Genomic DNA, 18,904 nt, shown 5'->3' on the forward strand with positions numbered 1-18,904 from the left:
AAAGGGGCGTGGTCTCGTGAAATGGGCGGGGCTATGGTGAAAAGGGGGAGGGGCCAATTTTAACCCCCCAAAATCCCCCCGAGACCCCCAAAATCCCCCAGACTCATTTCGGGGGGGGAAGTGCTTTATTGGCCGTGGCCCCGCCCCCCCAAAATTTGGCCCCTCCCCTTTTAGGCCGTGGGGGGAGGGGCCCCCAAATCCCTGAGTCGGTGGGGGAGGGGTGGGGGAGGGGAGACCCCCCCCAAAAGAGACCCCAAAAACTGAACCGGCCCCTCCCCCACGGCCGGGACCCCCCCAGGGACCCCAAAAATGGGAGGGGCCCCAGGGAGACCCCAAAACCTCTAAAGGGACCCCAAAATCCCCTATGGAACCCCAAAATCCTCTGTGGAACCCCAAAATCCCTACAGGGACCCAAAAATCCCCTATGGAACCCCAAAATCCTCTGTGGAACCCCAAAACCCCTAAAGGGACCCCAAAATCCCCTATGGAACCCAAAAATCCCCTATGGAACCCCAAAATCCCTACAGGGACCCCAAAATCCCCTATGGAACCCAAAAATCCCCTATGGAACCCCAAAATCCCTACAGGGACCCCAAATCCTCTATTGAACCCCAAAATCCCCTAAAGGGAACCCCAAATTCCCTATAGGGACATATAGAGACCCCACAGAGACCCCAAATCCCCTACAGAGCCCCTATAAACCCCCTAAATCCCCTATAAACCTCACAGGTCCCTTATAGACCCCACAGATCCCCTATAGATCCTATAGGATCCCCTAGGTGAGCCAGGGCCAGGCCCATGGATCCCCTAAAAACCCCCCTATAGAACCCACAGATCCCCTATAAACCCCATAAACCCCATAAATCCCTATAAATCCCCTATAGAATCCATAGGATGGCCTAGGTGAGCCAGGGCCGGATGCATTTCTCATAGACCCCCCCTGTGGCTGTGCCAGCCCCATGGATCCCCTATGGACCCCATAGACCCCATAAATCCCCTATAAATCCCATAAATCCCTACAAATCCCCTATAGAATCGATAGGATGGCCTAGGTGAGCCAGGGCCAGCCCCATGGATCCCCTTGAAACCCCCCTATAGAACCCACAGATCCCCTATAAACCCCATAAATCCCCCATAAATCCCCCATAAACCCCATCAATCCCATAAATCCATGATAAACCCCACAGTTCCCCTATAGAATCCATAGGATGGCCTAGGTGAGCCAGGGTCGGATGCATTTCTCGTAGACCCCCCTGTGGCTGTGCCAGGCCCATGGATCCCATACAGACCCCCCTAAAAACCCCATAAATCCCCATAAATCCCCTATAAATCCCATAAATCCCTATAAATCCCCTATAGAATCTATAGGATCCCCTAGGTGAGCCAGGGCCGGATGCATTTCTCATAAACCCCCCTGTGGCTGTGCCAGGCCGTGTGAGGGACCCCGGGCACGGCGCAGCCGCCCAGAGCGCCCCGGGCCCAGAGCGAGCGCAGGCCGAACGTGTCCTGCAGGAACACCTGGAATGGGAAAAGACCCTTAAATATCCCAAAAATAACCCTGAGAATGTCCTGAAAACGTCCCCAAAATATCCTGAAAATATCCTGAAAATATCCCCAAAATATCCCCAAAATATCGTGAAAATATCCCAAAAATAACCCTGAAAATGTCCTGAAAACGTCCCCAAAATATCCTGAAAATATCCTGAAAATATCCCCAAAATATCCTGAAAATACCCCAAAAATATTCTGAAAATATCCCAAAAATAACCCTGAAAATGTCCCCAAAATATCCTGAAAATGTCCCCAAAATATCCTGAAAATATCCCAAAAATATTTTGAAAATATCCTGAAAATATCCCAAAAATATTCTGAAATTATCCTGAAAATATCCTAAAAATATCCCCAAAATATCCCGAAAATATTCTAAAAATATCCCGAATATATCCCCAAAATATCCTAAAAATATCCCAAAAATCCCCAAATCCTCCCCGGGCCCAGAGTGACCTCAGGCCGAATGTGTCCTGCAGGAACACCTGGGCTGGACAAAAAAACCCCGTTAAAAACACCCAAAAATAACCCAAAATACCCTAAAAACAACCCCCAAAATACCCTGAAAAATTACCAAAACTTTCCTAAAAAATAACCCAAAAAATATCCTAAAAACACCTTTAAAAAACCCCTTCAACCACCCCCAAAAATACCCCAAAACCCCCAAAAATAGCCCAAAATGAGACCCCAAAACTCCCAAATCTTGGAACCCAATCCCAATTTTTGGGGGCCCAATCCCAAATCTTGGATCCCATCCCCCTTTTTTGGGGTCCCAACCCCAATTTTGGGGTCCCAGCCTCTAATTTTGGGGCCCCACTCCCAATTTTGGGGTCCCACCCCCCTTTTTGGGGTCTCAATCCCCAATTTTTGGGGCTCCAATCCAAGTTTTTGGAGTCCAAATCCCAATTTTGGGGTCCTAGCCCCATTTTTGGGGTCTTAATCTCCAATTTTTGGGGTCCCACCCCAAATTTTGGGGTCCCACCCCCTATTTTGGGATCCCATTCCCCTTTTTTGGGGTCCCACCCCCAATTTTTGGAGTCCCAATCCCAATTTTTGGGGTCCCACCCCCCTTTTTGGAGTCCCAATCCCAATTTTGGAGTCCCAATCCCAATTTTTGGGGTCCCACCCCCCTTTTTGGAGTCCCAATCCCAATTTTGGAGTCCCAATCCCAATTTTTGGGGTCCCACCCCAATTTTTGGTGTCCCACCCCAAATTTTGGGGTGCCCCTCACCGGCTGCGCCTCCATGTCCCGCACGGTCTCGTTGGCGTCGTAGAACCCAAAAAGGCTTCGGGGAAATTTTGGGGTCACCAGGGGGGGACCCCGAAATTCGGGGACACCCCAAAAGGGCCCGGGGGGATTTGGGGAGGATTTGGGGATTTTTGGGGGGACTTTTTTTTGACTTTTTTGGATTTTTGGGGTCATTTTGGGGTAATTTTTGGTTAATTTGGGGTCATTTTGAGGTGATTTTGGGGAAGATTTTTGGGATAATTTTGGGTTGATTTTAGGGTGATTTTGGGGTGATTTTGGGGTATTTTTGGGTTGATTTTAGGGTGATTTTTGGGGGAATTTTGGGGCAATTTTGGAGTGATTCTGGAGTTTTTCTGGGATGATTTTTGGGTTGATTTTAGGGTGATTTTCGGTTTTTGGGGAAGATTCTCGGGGGAATTTCAGGGACGTTTCTGGGCGGGTTCGGGGAGGATTTTGGGGTAACTTCGGGCTGATTTCGGGGCGATTTTGGGGGTTTTTGGGGTCCCACCTGGACTGCCAGGGGGTGATGACGCCGTCGTCGGGGCCCCCGATCAGCACCAGCCGCTGGATCCGCAGCAGGTTCCGCTTCCAGTCTGGGGGAGTCGGGGATTTTGGGGTGAAATTCCGGGGATTCGGGGCTTTTTGGGATGGAATTTTGGGAATTTGGGGTTTTTTGGGGATTTTTGGGGCTCACCTGAGGCGTTGGGGTGCAGCCGCTCGTCGTTGAGCAGCGCCAGGAAGTCGCTGCTGTTCAGGTACAGCTCCCGGTGGTGGGGGTCTGCAAGGGGGAGTTTGGGGATTTTTGGGGGGTTTGGGGGGTTTTGGGGGGGTTTGGGGTTTTTGGGGGGGGTTGGGTTTTTTTGGGGGGGTTTTGGGGTTTTTTGAGAGGGTTTGGGGTTTTTTGGGGGGATTTTTTGCGGGGTTTTTCGGGGGATTTTGGGGGAGGTTTGTGGGGATGGTTTTGGGATATTTCAGGGGGTTTTGGGGGGATTTTTAGGGTATTTTGGGAGATTTTTGGGGGTTTTTGGGGCCAGACCATTCCAGTAGTTGCAGATGGACACGCCCTGGCCCAGGGGGGTGTAGCAGAGCCGGTACAGGTTGGATTTCATGTGCCGGGGGAAAAGCCACTTCAGGTAATCGGTGTCTGCCCCAAAATTGGCAAAAATCAGCCCAAAATCAGCCCAAAACCTGCCCCAAAATCAGCCCCAAACCACCCCAAAATCTGCCCAAAATTCAGCAAAAATCAGCCCAAAATCAGCCCCAAAATCAGCTCAAAATCAACCCAAAACCACCCCAAAATCTGCCCCAAAATCAGTCCCAAAACACCCCAAAATCTCCCCAAATTCCTCCCTCTCCCCCAGGACACACAGAGACCTCCCAAAACCCCCTGGAAAACACCAAAATAAACCCCAAAAAATCACCAAAAAAAGCCCAAAAAAACCACCCCCAAAAAAATCTAAAATCGCCCTCAAAAAAATCCCAAGAATTCCCCAAAAATCCCCCCAAAAAAAATCCCCAAATCCCCCTGAATCCCCTTCAGCCCCAGAACACACAGAGACCTCCAAAAATCCCGCAAAACACCGAAATAAACCCCAAAAAATCACAAAAGAACCCCCAAAAAAACCCAAAAAACTCACAAATAACCCCAAAACCGCCCCAAAAAAACCCCATAAATTCCCAAAAATCCCCAAAATTCCCCAAAATCCGCTCACCCCCGTACTGGCCCATCTGCGGCGCCGCCAGGGAGATGAAGCTCTGCACGTTGTGGTCGGGGGTCGTGGCCAGCAGCGCCCGGCAGATGAGACCCCCTGGAATTGGGGAGGGGGCTGGTGGGGAGGGGGGCGAGACACCCCAAAAACCACCCCTGGGGAACCCCAAAATCCCACCCAAAAATGCCCCTGGAAACCCCCAAAATCCCACCCAAAAATGCCCCTGGAAACCCCCAAAATCCTCCACCAAAACAACCAAAATCCCACCCAAAACTCCCCAAATCCCACCCAAAAATCCCCCTGGGAACCCCCAAAATCCCACCCAAAACTCCCCCAAAAATTCCCCCAGGAACCCCCAAAAATTCCCCAAAATCCCCCCTGAGAACCCTAATGCTCCCCAAATGATCTGGGACCCCTCCCCAAAATCCGAGCCCCCTGCCCATGAACCCGAGACCCCCTCCCACAGCCCTGGGACCCCCCACCCCTAAACACAGGACCCTCATTCCTGGACTCGGGACCCCTCCCCAAAAATCTGAGACCCCTCCCCATAACCCCAGGACCCCTCCCCATGACCCCGGGACCCCCGGGACCCCTCCCCATGGCCCTGGGACCCCTCCCACAGCCCTGGGACCCCTCCCCAGCCCCGGGGGTCCCGGGACCCCCACCCACCCTGGCTGTAGCCCAGCAGGTGAACCCAGGGGACCCCCAGGACCCCTCCCCAGCCCCGGGACCCCCGGGACCCCCACCCACCCTGGCTGTAGCCCAGCAGGTGAACCCCCCGGGCCGCGTTGGCCATGATGGGCGCCAGCGCCCGGCGGAACCCGGCCACCTGCAGCCACAGCGGCCGCAGCGACGCGCCCCGGTCAAAGAGGTCCAGCACCGTCACCTCCGCGCCCGGGTGGCTCTGGGGGGGGAAAAACGGGGTGAGGGACCCCAAAAATGGGATCAGGGACCCCGAAAACGGGATCAGGGACCCCAAAAATGGGGTGAGGGACCCCAAAAATGGGGTTGGGACCCCAAAAATGGGATTGGGACACCAAAAACAGGGTCACGGACCCCAAAAATGGGGTCAGGGACCCCAAAAATGGGATTGGGACCCCAAAAACGGGGTCAGGGACCCTGAAAATGAAGTCAGGGACCCCCAAAATGGGGTGAGGGACACCAAAAATGGGATCAGGGACCCCAAAAATGGGATTAGGGACCCCAAAAACGGGATCAGGGACCCCAAAAATGGGATTGGGACCCCGAAAATGGGATCAGGGACCCCAAAAATGGGATTGGGACCCCAATTTTGGGGGATTTTTGGGGATATTTTGGGGTGATTTGGGGATATTTTGGGAATATTTTGGGATATTTTGCAGATATCTTGAGGACATTCTGGGGATATGTTGCAGATATTTTGGGAATATTTTGGGGATATTTCCAGGACATTTTGGGGATATTTCCGGGATATTTTGGGAACATTCTGGGGATATTTCCGGGATCTTTTGGGGATCTTTTGGGGATACTTTGGGAATATTTTCAGGATATTTCCAGGATCTTTTGGGGATATTTTGGGGATATTTCCGGGATATTTTGGGAACATTTTGGGGATATTTCCGGGATCTTTCGGGGATATTTTGGGGATATTTCCGGGATCTTTCGGGGATATTTCCGGGATCTTTCGGGGATCTTTCCAGGATATTTTGGGAATATTTCGGGGATATTTCCGGGATCTTTCGGGGATATTTCCGGGATCTTTCGGGGATCTTTTGGGGATATTTCCGGGATATTTTGGGAACATTTTGGGGATATTTCCGGGATCTTTCGGGGATCTTTCGGGGATATTTCCGGGATCTTTCCAGGATATTTTGGGAATCTTTCGGGGATATTTCCAGGATCTTTTGGGGATATTTCGGGGATCTTTCCAGGATCTTTTGGGAATCTTTCGGGGATCTTTTGGGGATATTTCCAGGATATTTTGGGAATATTTCGGGGATATTTCCAGGATATTTTGGGAATATTTCGGGGATATTTCCAGGATATTTCCGGAATATTTCGGGGATCTTTCGGGGATCTTTCGGGGATCTCTCGGCCGGGCCCGGGCTCCCACCTCGTTGATGAACTGCCGCAGGCGGCGGAAGTCGCCGGGGCTGTCGAAGAGCCCGTGCACGACCACCACGGGCCGGAACGGCGCCCCCCGCGCCGCCGGGGGGGGGAGGGGCGCCAGCAGCAGCAGCAGCAGGGGGAGGGGCAGCGCCGCCCCTCCCCCACCGCCCCGCCACGGCGCGCGCGGCATCCCTGCGGGGGGGGAGGGGAAAGAAACGATTGGGGGGGGGGGGGAAGGGTCGCGGCCCTCCCCCACCCCGCGACCCCCCCCTCCCCCCCGGGGTCTCCCCCCTGCCCTCCCCTCCCCCCACCCGCAGCGGGCCGTGTTTACCTGCGGCTCCCCCGCCCCCAGCGCCGGCGTCACTTCCGCTTCCGCCCAGCCGCCCCTCCCCCTCCCCTCCCCGCCCCCCAAAAATCGCGAGAGTTGGGGTGTGCCCCTCCCCCCCTCTTCTATCGCGATGGTGGGGGAGGGGCTGGGGGAGGGTGATCCCGCCCCTCCTCCCCCCCCCACAATCCCCCCCTCCCCCCCAATGGCGAGATTCGGGCTCCCCTCCCCCCCTTCTATCGCGATAGTGGGGGAGGGGCAGCAGAGCCCCTCTGAGGGGGGGAGGGGCCGGGGCTGGCAGGGGGCGGGGTTTGTGGGGAGGGGGCGGGGTTTCCCAAAAAGGGGCGGGGTTTGTGGGGAGGGGGCGTGGTTTCTCTGGGAAGGGGGCGTTGTTTCCTTTAGGGGGCGGGGTTTCCCAGGAAAGGGGCGTGGTTTCTCTGGGATGTGGGCGTGGTTTCCCGCTCGGGGGCGTGGTTTCCCCAGGAAAGGGGCGTTGTTTCCTTTAGGGGGAGTGGTTTCTCTGGAAAGGGGGCGTGGTTTCCTTTAGGGGCGTGGTTTCCCAGGAAAGGGGCGTGGTTTCCCGCTCGGGGGCGTGGCTCCGCAGCCATGGGGCGCTCGCTGTGGGGCTGGGGGCGCCGCCGCCCCCCCCCGGCCGCGGACCCCCCAAAAGTGAGGCCGGGACCCCCCCGGGGGTGGGGGAGGGGCTGGGGGGGTGGGGGAGGGGCGGGGTGGGGGAGGGGCGGCGCTCGTGCGGGGCCGCACGTCCGCGCGCGGGGGGGGGGGGGCGGTGAATTGGGTTAATTGCGTTAATTGGGCTAATTGGGGAGGGGCCGGCGTTAATTAGAGGGGGTTTCTGTTAATTGGGGAAGGGTCTTTGTTAATTAGAGGGGTCCCGAGTGATTCGGGAGGGGACGAGTTAATTAGAGGGGGTTTCTGTTAATTGGGGAGGGGTTCACGTTAATTAAGGGGGTTTCTGTTAATTGGGGAGGGGTCTCTGTTAATTACAGGGGTCCTGAGTGATTTGTGGGGGTCCGCATTAATTAAGGGGGTTTCTGTTAATTGGGGAGGGGTTCGCGTTAATTAAGGGGGTTTCTGTTAATTGGGGAGGGGTTTGCGTTAATTAAGGGGATTTCTGTTAATTGGAATGGGGTTCACGTTAATTAAGGGGGTTTCTGTTAATTGGGGAGGGGTTCGCGTTAATTAAGGGGGTTTCTGTTAATTGGAATGGGGTTCACGTTAGTTAAGGGGGTTTCTGTTAATTGGGGAGGGGTTCGCATTAATTAGGGAGGTTTCTATTAACTGGGGAGGGGTCCCGAGTGATTTTGGGGAGTTTCTGTTAATTGGGTTAATTGGGGAGGAATTCGAGTTAATTAAGGGGTTTCTTTTAATTGGGGAGGAGTTCGAGTTAATTAAGGGGTTTCTGTTAATTGGGGAGGACTCCTGATTGATTTTGGGAGGCCCTCCGTTAATTAGGTTAATTGGGGAGGGGTTTGAGTCAATTAGGCTGGTCTCCGTTAATTGGGGAGGGGTCCGCGTTAATTGCCGATACCCCGTTAATTAGTGATACCCCATTAATTGGAGAGTGTCCCCTTAATTCCTGAAATTCCCATTAATTATAGATATCCCCGTTAATTACCGATATCCCATCAATTACTGATATCCCCGTTAATTGGTGATACCCCGTTAATTACCGGTATCCCCGATAATTATAGATCTCCCTGTTAATTACCGGTATCCCTTAATTACTGATATCCCCGTTAATTGGAGGGGGTCCCGTTAATTGGAAGGGTGCCGTTGATTTGGGGTGTCCCGTTAATTAGGGCTGTCCTGTTAATTACCCACACCCCGTTAACTGGGGGGATCCCGTTAATTGGAGGGGGGGTCCCGTTAATTGAGGGGGGTTCCCCCACTGATTTAACCGTCCCCTCTAATTAACCCATCCCGTTAATTGAGGCGGCTTCCCCACTGATTTAACCGTGCCCCCTAATTAACCCCGTCACGTTAATTGGGGGGGTCACGTTAATTGGGGGGGTCCCGTTAATTGCCGGGCTCCCCCCTGATTTCACCCCCCTAATTACCCGCGCCGTTAATTGGGGGGGTCCCGTTAATGGGAGGGTGGGTCCCGTTAATTGCCGGGTTCCCCCCTGATTTCACCCCCCTAATTACCCGCGCCGTTAATTGCCGTTAATGGGAGGTGGGGGTCCCGTTAATTGGAGGGTGGATCCCGTTAATTGGGGCGGGTTCCCCCTGATTTCACCACCCCTAATTACCCGCGCCGTTAATTGGGGGGGGGTCCCCCCCTGATTTCACCCCCCTAATTACCCGCGCCGTTAATTGCGGGCTCCCCCGCGCAGGCGGCCGGGCCGGGCCGCGCCCCCCTGCCCAGTTTGGGGGTGACCCTGGGCCGGCTCCGGGGGGCTCTGGAGGCGCTGGCGGCGCCCCCGGACCGGGCCCGGGCCCGGCGCCTCCTCCGCGATTTTGGGGCGCCGGGGGGGGCGGGGCCGCGGCTGCAGGAGCGGCTGCGCAGGACCCCCCCCGCCCCCCCCCGGCTGCCGGTGAGCGACCCCCGGGTGGGGGGAGGGGTTTGGGGGGGCTTGGGAGGGGTTTGGGGGGGCTTGGGGGGTCCTGGAGAGGGTTTGGGGGTGTTTGGGGAGGGTCTGGGGGGGCTCGGGGGGGGCTTGGGGGGGTTTAAGGGGGATTTGGGGGGTCCTGGGGGGTCTTGGGGAGGGTTTGGGGGGGCTCGGGGGGGTCTTGAAGGGGTTTGGGGGGGGTTTGGGGGGTCCTGGAGGGGGCTTGGGGGGGTTTGGGGGGTCCTGGGGAGGGGTTGGGGGGTCCTGGGCAGGGTTTTGGGGGGTTTTGGGCGGCCTTTGGGGGGTTTTGGGGGTCCTGGGGGGGCTTGGGAGGCCCTGGGGGGGTTTGGGTGGAATTTCGGGGGATTTTGGGGGAGATTTGGGGGGGGTCTTGTGGATTTTGGAGGGGTCCTGGCACCCCAAATTTGGGGTGGGGGCATCGGGGGGGTTTTGGGGAGGGGTCCTGGGGAGAGTTTGGGGGGATTTGGGGCGGGGTTTGATGGAATTTGGGGGGTCCCGGGGGGGGTCTCCGGGATTCTGGGGACCCCCCCAGGATTCTGGGGACCCCTCCCCAATTTCGGGGGTCTCGGGGGGGGCAGGAGTGGCCCTGGGGCTCCAGCGAGCGCCTCCCGCTGCCCGTGCACAGCAGCGCCGCCCTGGTGCTGCCCCCGGGGAACTGCGGGGACTGGCGGGGGCAGCTCTGGTGAGACTGGGAGCACTGGTTTATACTGGGAGGGACTGGGGGGGAACTGGGAGGGACTGGGAGGGACTGGGAGGGACTGGGGGGGACTGGGAGGGAACTGGGGGGGAACTGGGAGGGAACTGGGGGGGACTGGGAGGGAACTGGGAGGGGATTGGGAGGGAACTGGGAGGGACTGGGAGCGAACTGGGGGGGACTGGGGGGACAGATCTGGTGAGACTGGGAGAACTGGGTTCTACTGGTTTATACTGGGAGGCACTGGGAGGTTCACTGCTGTGTTACTGGTTTCACTGGTCCGTACGGGTCCATACTGGTTTATACTGGTCCTTACTGGTCCATACTGGTCCTTACTGGTCCTTACTGGTCCATACTGGTCCTTACTGGTCCATACTGGTCCGTACGGGTCCATACTGGTCCATACTGGTCCTTACTGGTCCATACTGGTGCAGGTTCGCCGCCCGGCTCCTCTCGGGGGTTTTGGACTATCGGGAGCAGCTCCAGAGGTGGGGGAGGGGAAATCTCGGGAATTTTGGGGGTTTTGGGGGGGGGGATTGAGGATTTTGGGGAAATTTTGGGGAATTGAGGGGACTTTTGGGGGGTTTTTGGAGAAATTTGGGGGAATTTGGGAAAATTTGGGGGTTTTGGGTGGAAATCTGGGGGAATTTTGATTTTTTTGGTGCATTTTGGGGGGATTTTTGGGATTTTTTTTTTTTTTTTTGTATTTTTGCGGGGATTTTTTGGGATTTGGGGATTTTTGGTATTTTTGCGGGGATTTTTTGGGATTTGGGGATTTTGGGGGTGTCCGTCACCCTGTCCCCCCCCGGCCAGGCGGGACCCCCCCGAGCCGTGGGTGCAGGCGGATTTTGGGGGGCGTTTAATTGGATTTTTTTTATTTTTTGAGGTTATTTTTGGGGATTTTCGCGGGGATTTTTTGGGATTTGGGGATTTTGGGGGTGTCCCTCACCCTGTCCACCCCCGGGCAGGCGGGACCCCCCCGAGCCGTGGGTGCAGGCGGTTTTTGGGGGGTGTTAAATTGGATTTTTTTGATTTTTGGGGTTATTTTTTGGGGATTTTCGCGGGGATTTTTTGGGATTTGGGGATTTTGGGGCTGTCCCTCACCCTGTCCCCCCCCGGGCAGGCGGGACCCCCCCGAGCCGTGGGTGCAGGCGGTTTTTGGGGGGTGCCGGGTGCCCGGGCCCCGGCGGGACGAGGTGCTGAGGGTCCCCCCGGGGGCGCAGCCGCCGCCCTTCGTCACCGTCAGCTGCAACGGGCAGGTGAGGGCGGGGCTTGGGGCTTTGGGGGATTTTGGGGAGATTTGAGGGGGTCCTGAGGGGATTTGGGAGGATTTGGGGGGTCCTGGGGGGATTTTGGGGGGGGTCCTGAGGGGATTTGGGAGGATCTGGGGGGGTATTGGGGGGATTTTGGGGGGTCCTGAGGGGATTTGGGGGGATTTGGGGGGGTCCTGAGGGGATCTGGGAGGGAATTTGGGGGATCCTGATGGAATTTTGGGGGGTCCTGAGGGGATTTGGGGGGGTCCTGAGGGGATTTGGGGGGTCCTGAGGGGATTTGGGGGGTCCTGAGGGGATTTGGGAGGATTTGGGGGGTCCTGGGGGGATTTTGGGGGGGGTCCTGAGGGGATTTGGGAGGATCTGGGGGGGTATTGGGGGGATTTTGGGGGGTCCTGAGGGGATTTGGGGGGATTTGGGGGGGTCCTGAGGGGATCTGGGAGGGAATTTGGGGGATCCTGATGGAATTTTGGGGGGTCCTGAGGGGATTTGGGGGGGTCCTGAGGGGATTTGGGGGGTCCTGAGGGGATTTGGGGGGTCCTGAGGGGATTTGGGGGGGTCCTGAGCGGATTTTGGGGGGGTCCTGAGGGGATCTGGGAGGGAATTTGGGGGATCCTGATGGAATTTTGGGGGGTCCTGAGGGGATTTGGGGGGGTCCTGAGGGGATTTGGGGGGATTTTGGAGGGTCCTGGGGGGATTTTGGATGGAATTTTGGAGTTATTGGGGGGGATTTGGGGGATTTCGATGAATTTTGGGGGGATTTGAGGGGGATTCGGGAGGATTTCGGGGGGTTTTGGGGGATTTTGAGGTGGGGGGGGGTCGCGGCTTATTTCGGTGCTGGGGGGGAGGCGTTTCGCCCAAACCTTCCGACCCTTCTGAGCCGATTTCGGGGCGTTTTCACCCAAATTTTCTGCTTCTCTCGCGCCTTTTTTGGGGCGTCCCTCGGCCGGCCTGGGGGTCCCCAGTTTTTCCTGGTGGGGGTCGCCTCCCCCTCGGGCCGGCCCCTCCCCCCCCCCGCCCTGCTGGCGGCCCTGGGGGGGCTCCGGGCGCGCGCGGGGGGGGGAGGGGCGGCCGCCCATCCCCCCGTGGGGCTCCTGAGCGGGCAGCAGCGGCGCCACTGGGGGAGGGTCCACGGCGCCATGCTGCGAGGTGAGGATTGGGGGGATTCGGGGGAATTTGGGGGGATTCGGGGGGTTTGGGGGGGTTTGGGGGGGATTCGGGGGGATTCGGGCAAAATTGGGGTGTTTGGGGGGGTTTGGGGGGAATTCGGGCAAAATCTGGGGGGGTTTGGGGGGAGTTGGGGGGATTCGGGGGGATTCGGGCAAAATTGGGGTGTTTGGGGGGGTTTGGGGGGAATTCGGGCAAAATCGGGGGGGTTTGGGGGGATTCGGGGGGATTCGGGCAAAATTTGGGGATTTGGGGGGGATTTGGGGGGGATTCGGGGGGATTCGGGGGGGTTTGGGGGGATTCGGGGGAATTCAGGCAAAATTTGGGGGTTTGGGGGGGTTTGGGGGGATTCAGGGGGATTCGGGCAAAATTTGGGGATTTGGGGGATTTGGGGGGGATTTGGGGGGATTCGGGGGGATTCGGGCAAAATCGGGGGGGTTTGGGGGAATTTGGGGGGATTTGGGGGCAATTCGGGGGAATTCGGGCAAAATCTTGGGGATTTGGGGGGATCTGGGGAGATTTGGGGGGGATTTGGGGGAATTCGGCCAAAATGGGGGGGGCTTGGGGGATTTTGGGGGGATTTTGGGAGGATTTTGGGGCGAAATGGGGTGGGTTTGGGTCATTGTGGGCAGGGCTTGGCTGGGTGTGGCCAGGGTGGGGTTTTGGGGGAAATTCGGGGGAATTAGGGAAAAATTTGGGGGATTTTGGGTAGAAAAACACTGGGTTTGGGTCTTTGTGGGCGGGGCTTAGCTGGGCGTGGCCTGGGTGTGGCTGGGAGGGGCTTTGGGGGGATTTTGGTGGAATTTTGGGGATTTTGGATTATTTGGGTAGAATTAACGTTTATTTGAGGTTTTTTTTTAATGGGGTGTGGCCCGGGTGGGGGTTGGGGAGATTTTGGCGGGAAAAACGGGAGGGGCGTGTCCGAGGGGGGCGGGGCTTTGGTGGGCGTGGTCCAGGTGTGGCCGGGAGGTTTTTTGGGGGGATTTTGGGGGTGGGCGGGGTCTCAATTTTGGCGGGAAAAATGCAGGAATTTGGGACTATTTGTGGGCGTGGCCTCAATTTTAGGGCAGGAAAATCCTTTTTTTGGGGGGCGTGGCTTCCATTTGGGGGCGGGCGTGTCCTCAGCTGGCCCAGGTGAGCGCACCTGGGCGAGGGGGGCGTGTCCTCACGAAGCCCCGCCCCCAGACCGGTTAAGCCGCGCCTCCTTGGGGCGGATCCAGAGGAGCCTATTGGTGCTGAGCCTGGACTCACCTGTGCTGGCCACGCCCAGTGGGCGGGGCCTGGAGGGCGCGGCCGCCCAGGTGCTGCACGGGGGCGGGGCCAACGCCAACAGCGCCAATCGCTGGTGGGACAAGACGCTGCAGGTGGGCGGGGCTTCACCTGTGGGGGCGGGGCTTCACCTCCTCAGGTGTGTCTGGGGCGGGGCTTAGTGGAAATGGGCGTGGCCCAGGTGCGCTCACCTGCCCAGGTGTTTCAGGGCGTGGCTCTCACCTGGAACCAGAAGTTCCATTTTCCTCCGGATATTTTGGGGGTTTTCGGGGGGTTTTTGGGTCGGTGGGCGTGGCCTCAGGTGCGCTCACCTGCCCAGGTGTTTCAGGGCGTGGCTCTCACCTGGTTGGGTTTTTTCAGAGCCGGAATTTCCTATTTTCCCCGGATTTTTTTGGTGGTTTTTTTGGGGGTTTTTTTGGGGTTTTTGGCTCGGTGGGCGTGGCCCCGCCGCGCTCACCTGCCCAGGTGTGCCCGCAGCTGGTGGTTGGCCAGGACGGCACCTGCGGCGCTCTCTACGACCCGGCCGTCACCGACGGCGCCGTGGTGGCCGAGATGCTCGACCACGCCCTGGAGCACAGGTGAGCCCGGGGGGCGTGGCCTCCTTAGCCACGCCCCTTTCCCCGCTGCTCACCTGTGCTCAGGTGCGTCACCCCTCCCCCCCCACAGCCGCAGGTGTGGCCCCGCCCCCTCCCCCCCGGCCACGCCCCTCCCCCCCCCGCAGCGGCTGCGCTTCAGCGTCGGCCCCGAGATCTCACCTGAGCTGGAGCGCGCCAAGAGACACCTGGACAGGTGAGGGGGCCGGGCAGGTGAGGGGCGGGGCCAGGTGAGGGGGCGGGGCCGGACAGGTGAGGGGGCCGGGCAGGTGAGGGGCGGGGCCGGACAGGTGAGGGGGTGGGGCAGGTGAGGGGCGGGACCAGGTGAGGGGCGGGACCAGGTGAGGGGCGGGACCAGGTGAGGGGGCGGGGCCGGACAGGTGAGGGGCGGGGCCAGGTGAGGGGGTGGGGCCGGACAGGTGAGGGGGTGGGGCAGGTGAGGGGCGGGACCAGGTGAGGGGCGGGGCCAGGTGAGGGGGCGGGGCCGGACAGGTGAGGGGGCGTGTCCAGGTGAGGGGGCGGGGCCGGACAGGTGAGGGGCGGGGCCAGGTGAGGGGGCGTGTCCAGGTGTGACCCCGCCTCTCCCCCAGCCTGGCGGCCGACGTGGAGCTGCACTGCCTGAGCCACCCCGGCTTCGGGCCGGGGGCGGGGCCGCACGGCCACGCCCTGGTGCAGGTGGGGCTGCAGGTGGCCTTCTACAGGTGAGGGGGCGGGGCACCGCTGGGCACGGCTGGGGGCACACCTGGGGACACCTGGATACACTTGGGACGCACCTGGGCACTCCTGGGGCACTCCTGGGGACACCTGGGGACACCTGGGCACTCCTGGGGCACTCCTGGGGACACCTGGGGACACCTGGGGCACACCTGGGCACACCTGGGGACACCTGGGGACTCCTGGATACACTTGGGACGCACCTGGGCACTCCTGGAGCACTCCTGGGGACACCTGGGGACACCTGGGCCACACCTGGGCACACCTGGGGCACTCCTGGGCACACCTGGGGCACACCTGGGGACACCTGGGGCACACCTGGGACACACCTGGGGACACCTGGGGACACCTGGGGACACCTGGGGCACACCTGGGGACACCTGGGGACACCTGGGACACACCTGGGGACACCTGGGGACACCTGGGGCACACCTGGGACACACCTGGGGACACCTGGGGACACCTGGGCACTCCTGGGGCACACCTGGGGACACCTGGGGACACCTGGGCACACCTGGGCACACCTGGGGACACCTGGGCACACCTGGGGCACTCCTGGGGCACACCTGGGCACCCCTGGGGCACACCTGGGCACACCTGGGGACACCTGGGGCACACCTGGGTACTCCTGGGGCAGACCTGGGCACACGTGGGGCACACCTGGGGACACGTGGGGCAGTCCTGTGCATACCTGGAGCACACCTGGCGGCAGGGGAGGGGGTTGAGAACTCACCTGTGGGCCCAGCAGGACTCACCTGTGCCAGGTGAGCTCACCTGTGCCCCCGCAGGGCCCACGGCTCCCTGTGTGCCAGCTGCGAGCCGCTGTCCCTGCGCCGGGTCCTACCTGGCTGCACCGACCTGCTGCGCCCACCTGGGCCGCCCTGCCTGGCGCTGGCCCGCGCCCTCGACGACCCCGATGCCCAGGTGAGAGGGGCGGGGCTTGGGGGGGCACAGGTGTGCCATGGGGAGGGCGTGGGCACCACCCAGGTGTGCCCAGGTGTGACCCAGGTGTGTCCCCAGCCCGAGCTGCTGCTGGCGCTGCTGCGCGAGGCCGTGGAGGCGCAGGAGAGCCGCACCCAGGAGGTGAGGGGGGCACAGGTGGGCACAGGTGAGGGTGGGCGTGGCTCTGGGTGCGTCCAGGTGTGTGCCAGGTGTGCCAGGTGTGTGGGTGTGGCTGTGGGCGTGCCCAGGTGTGTGCCCAGGTGAGTGGGCATGCCCAGGTGTGTGCCCAGGTGTGTGCCCAGGTGAGTGGGTGTGCCCAGGTGTGTGCCCAGGTGAGTGGGTGTGCCCAGATGTGTGGGTGTGGCTCTGGGTGTGGCTGTGGGTGTGCCCAGGTATGGCCAGGTGAGCGGGCGTGCCCAGGTGTGTGCCCAGGTGTGTGCCCAGGTGTGCCCAGGTGAGCGGGCGTGCCCAGGTGCGTGCCCAGGTGTGTGCCCAGGTGTGCCCAGGTGAGCGGGCGTGCCCAGGTGTGTGCCCAGGTGTGTGCCCAGGTGTGCCCAGGTGAGCGGGCGTGCCCAGGTGTGTGCCCAGGTGTGTGCCCAGGTGTGCCCAGGTGAGCGGGCGTGCCCAGGTGTGTGCCCAGGTGTGTGTCCAGGTGTGTGCCCAGGTGTGTGCCCAGGTGTGTGGGTGTGCCCAGGTGTGTGCCCAGGTGTGCCCAGGTGTGTGCCCAGGTGTGTGCCCAGGTGTGGCCAGGTGAGTGGGTGTGCCCAGGTGTGTGCCCAGGTGTGTGGGTGTGCCCAGGTGTGTGGGTGTGCCCAGGTGTGTGGGTGTGCCCAGGTGTGTGCCCAGGTGTGTGCCCAGGTGAGTGCCCAGGTGTGTGGGTGTGCCCAGATGTGTGGGTGTGGCTCTGGGTGTGGCTATGGGTGTGCCCAGGTGTGTGCGCAGGTGAGTGCCCAGGTGAGCGGGCATGCCCAGGTGTGTGCCCAGGTGTGTGCCCAGGTGTGCCCAGGTGTGCCCAGGTGAGCGGGCGTGCCCCCAGTTTAACCCTGTCCTGCCCAGGTGCTGTCGGGCCAGGGCCCCGAGCGGCACCTGCAGCGGCTGCGCCAGGCGGCGCTGGCGGCCGGGGAGCCGCTCCCCGAAATCTTCCTGGACCCCACCTACGCCCAGGCCACGCACTTCCGCCTCTGCACCCTGCAGGTGAGCCCCAGACCCACCTGGGGAGCCCCAAAATGTACCTGGGGAGGCCCAAAATGTACCTGGGGAGCCCCAAATTCACCTGAGAAACCGGAAAATCCACCTGAGGAGGCCCAAACCCACCTGGGGAGCCCAAAAATGTACCTGGGGAACCCAAAATTCACCTGGGGGATACCACATTCACCTTGGGGAACCCGAAATTCACCTGGTGAACCCAAAATTCATCTGAGGAACCCAAAATTCACCTGGGGAGCCCCGAAATTCACCTGGGGAACCCCAAATTCACCTGGGGAACTCCAAAATTCACCTGGGGAACCCAAAATTCACCTGGGGAACTCCAAAATTTACCTGGGGAACCCCAAATTCTCCTGGGGGAACCTGAAATTCCCCCGGGGATCCTAAAATCTGCCTTGGGAACCCAGGATGCACCTGGGGAACCCCAAAATGTGTCTGGGGAACCCTGAAATCACCTGGGGGACCTAAAATCTCCCAAATCCCCCCAAAATCCCTCGGAAGTCCCCACAGATCTGCCCAAATCCCCCCAACATGCCCCAACCCCCCCCTAAACCCCCCAAAATCCCCGAAATTCCCCCCCTGACCCCCCAAAATCCCCCAAATTCCCCCCCTGACCCCCCAAAATCCCCGAAATTCCCCCCCTGACCCCCAAAATCCCCCAAATCCCCCCCCTAAACCCCCCAAAATCCCCGAAATTCCCCCCCTGACCCCCAAAATCCCCCAAATCCCCCCCCTGACCCCCCAAAATCCCCCAAATTCCCCCCCTGACCCCCCAAAATCCCCCAAATTCCCCCCCCGACCCCCCAAAATCCCCTCCAGGTGCGCTCCCGCGAGGGCTGCTGGGTGCTCCGGGGCCCCCTGGTCCCCGACGGGTACGCGGTGGGGGTGGGGCACGTGGCCCCGCCCCCCCAGGACCCCCGGGACCCCTCCCCGAATTCGGGGGGGCTGCGCGTGGCCGTCAGCGCCTTCGCCTGCTGCGGCCACACCTGCGCCGCTCACCTGGGCGCCGCCATCGCCGCCGCCTTCGACCGCCTGGGGGCGCTGCTGCGGGGGCGGAGCCTGGCCTGAGCCACGCCCACACCTGCCCGGGACACGCCCCCTGCACCCCCCCAAAAAATATCTGCACCCCTGACCCCGATCCCGGCGGGAATTTGGGGTTGAAATTTTGGGAAGAGCAATAAAAGGATTTCGGTGTCGCCGAGGTGTTTTGGGGGGGACAGGTGGGGTTGGGATGGAGATTTGGGGGGTTCGGGGCAGGATTTGGGGGTCCGGGTGTGATTTTGGGGGGGGATTTTGGGGTGGATTCCGGCCTCAGTCCAGGGAATCCAGGCCGGGTTTTGGGGTCAATCCTGATCCAATCTGGGTAATCCAGGCCGGGATTTGGGGTTTGAGGAGGTTCCAATCCAGGGAATCCACGCCGGGTTTTGCCAGATCCAGGCCAGGATTTGGGAGTCAATCCTGATCCAATCCAGGGAATCCGGGCCGGGATTTTGGAGTCGATCCTGATCCAATTCAGGGAATCCAGGCCAGGTTTTGGG

At 59.9% G+C, this 18,904-nt stretch overlaps 2 protein-coding genes across 2 annotated transcripts; one reads left to right on the forward strand and one right to left on the reverse strand.

Moving 5' to 3' along the window:
* Nucleotides 1-1,149: 1,149 nt before the first annotated feature.
* PPT2 (palmitoyl-protein thioesterase 2) lies at nt 1,150-6,784 on the reverse strand. The gene is made up of 8 exons (XM_077788907.1): nt 6,599-6,784; nt 5,257-5,410; nt 4,510-4,605; nt 3,834-3,941; nt 3,492-3,575; nt 3,306-3,390; nt 2,780-2,834; nt 1,150-1,518 (listed from the first exon to the last, which is right to left on the reverse strand). The coding sequence occupies exons 1-8, from the start codon at nt 6,782-6,784 to the stop codon at nt 1,375-1,377; spliced, it is 912 nt and encodes a 303-aa protein (XP_077645033.1). The 3' UTR covers nt 1,150-1,374.
* Nucleotides 6,785-7,052: 268 nt separating this feature from the next.
* LOC110471444 (carnitine O-acetyltransferase-like) lies at nt 7,053-18,562 on the forward strand. The gene is made up of 14 exons (XM_077788908.1): nt 7,053-7,166; nt 9,274-9,474; nt 10,089-10,192; nt 10,639-10,692; nt 11,328-11,463; nt 12,441-12,624; nt 13,828-14,006; nt 14,389-14,489; nt 14,584-14,700; nt 15,095-15,205; nt 16,007-16,142; nt 16,239-16,301; nt 17,217-17,354; nt 18,186-18,562. Exons 1-14 carry the CDS (start codon nt 7,053-7,055, stop codon nt 18,432-18,434), a joined length of 1,887 nt encoding a protein of 628 aa, XP_077645034.1. The 3' UTR covers nt 18,435-18,562.
* The last annotated feature ends 342 nt before the right edge of the window (nt 18,563-18,904 follow it).

Source organism: Lonchura striata, chromosome 29 (genome assembly GCF_046129695.1).
Source record: "Lonchura striata isolate bLonStr1 chromosome 29, bLonStr1.mat, whole genome shotgun sequence".
NCBI classification, from domain to species: domain Eukaryota; kingdom Metazoa; phylum Chordata; class Aves; order Passeriformes; family Estrildidae; genus Lonchura; species Lonchura striata.

Coding starts and splice junctions, on each gene's coding strand:
- PPT2 (XM_077788907.1), bottom strand. CDS start 6,784: ATGCCGCGCGCGCCGTGGCGGGGCGGTGGGGGAGGGGCGGCGCTGCCC. Junction 2,835..3,305: donor ATCACCCCCTGGCAGTCCAG/GTGGGACCCCAA, acceptor ATTTCCCCGAAG/CCTTTTTGGGTTCTACGACG. Junction 1,519..2,779: donor GGGACATGGAGGCGCAGCCG/GTGAGGGGCACC, acceptor TTCCCATTCCAG/GTGTTCCTGCAGGACACGTT.
- LOC110471444 (XM_077788908.1), top strand. CDS start 7,053: ATGGTGGGGGAGGGGCTGGGGGAGGGTGATCCCGCCCCTCCTCCCCCC. Junction 10,693..11,327: donor TATCGGGAGCAGCTCCAGAG/GTGGGGGAGGGG, acceptor CCCCCCGGGCAG/GCGGGACCCCCCCGAGCCGT. Junction 17,355..18,185: donor TCCGCCTCTGCACCCTGCAG/GTGAGCCCCAGA, acceptor AATCCCCTCCAG/GTGCGCTCCCGCGAGGGCTG.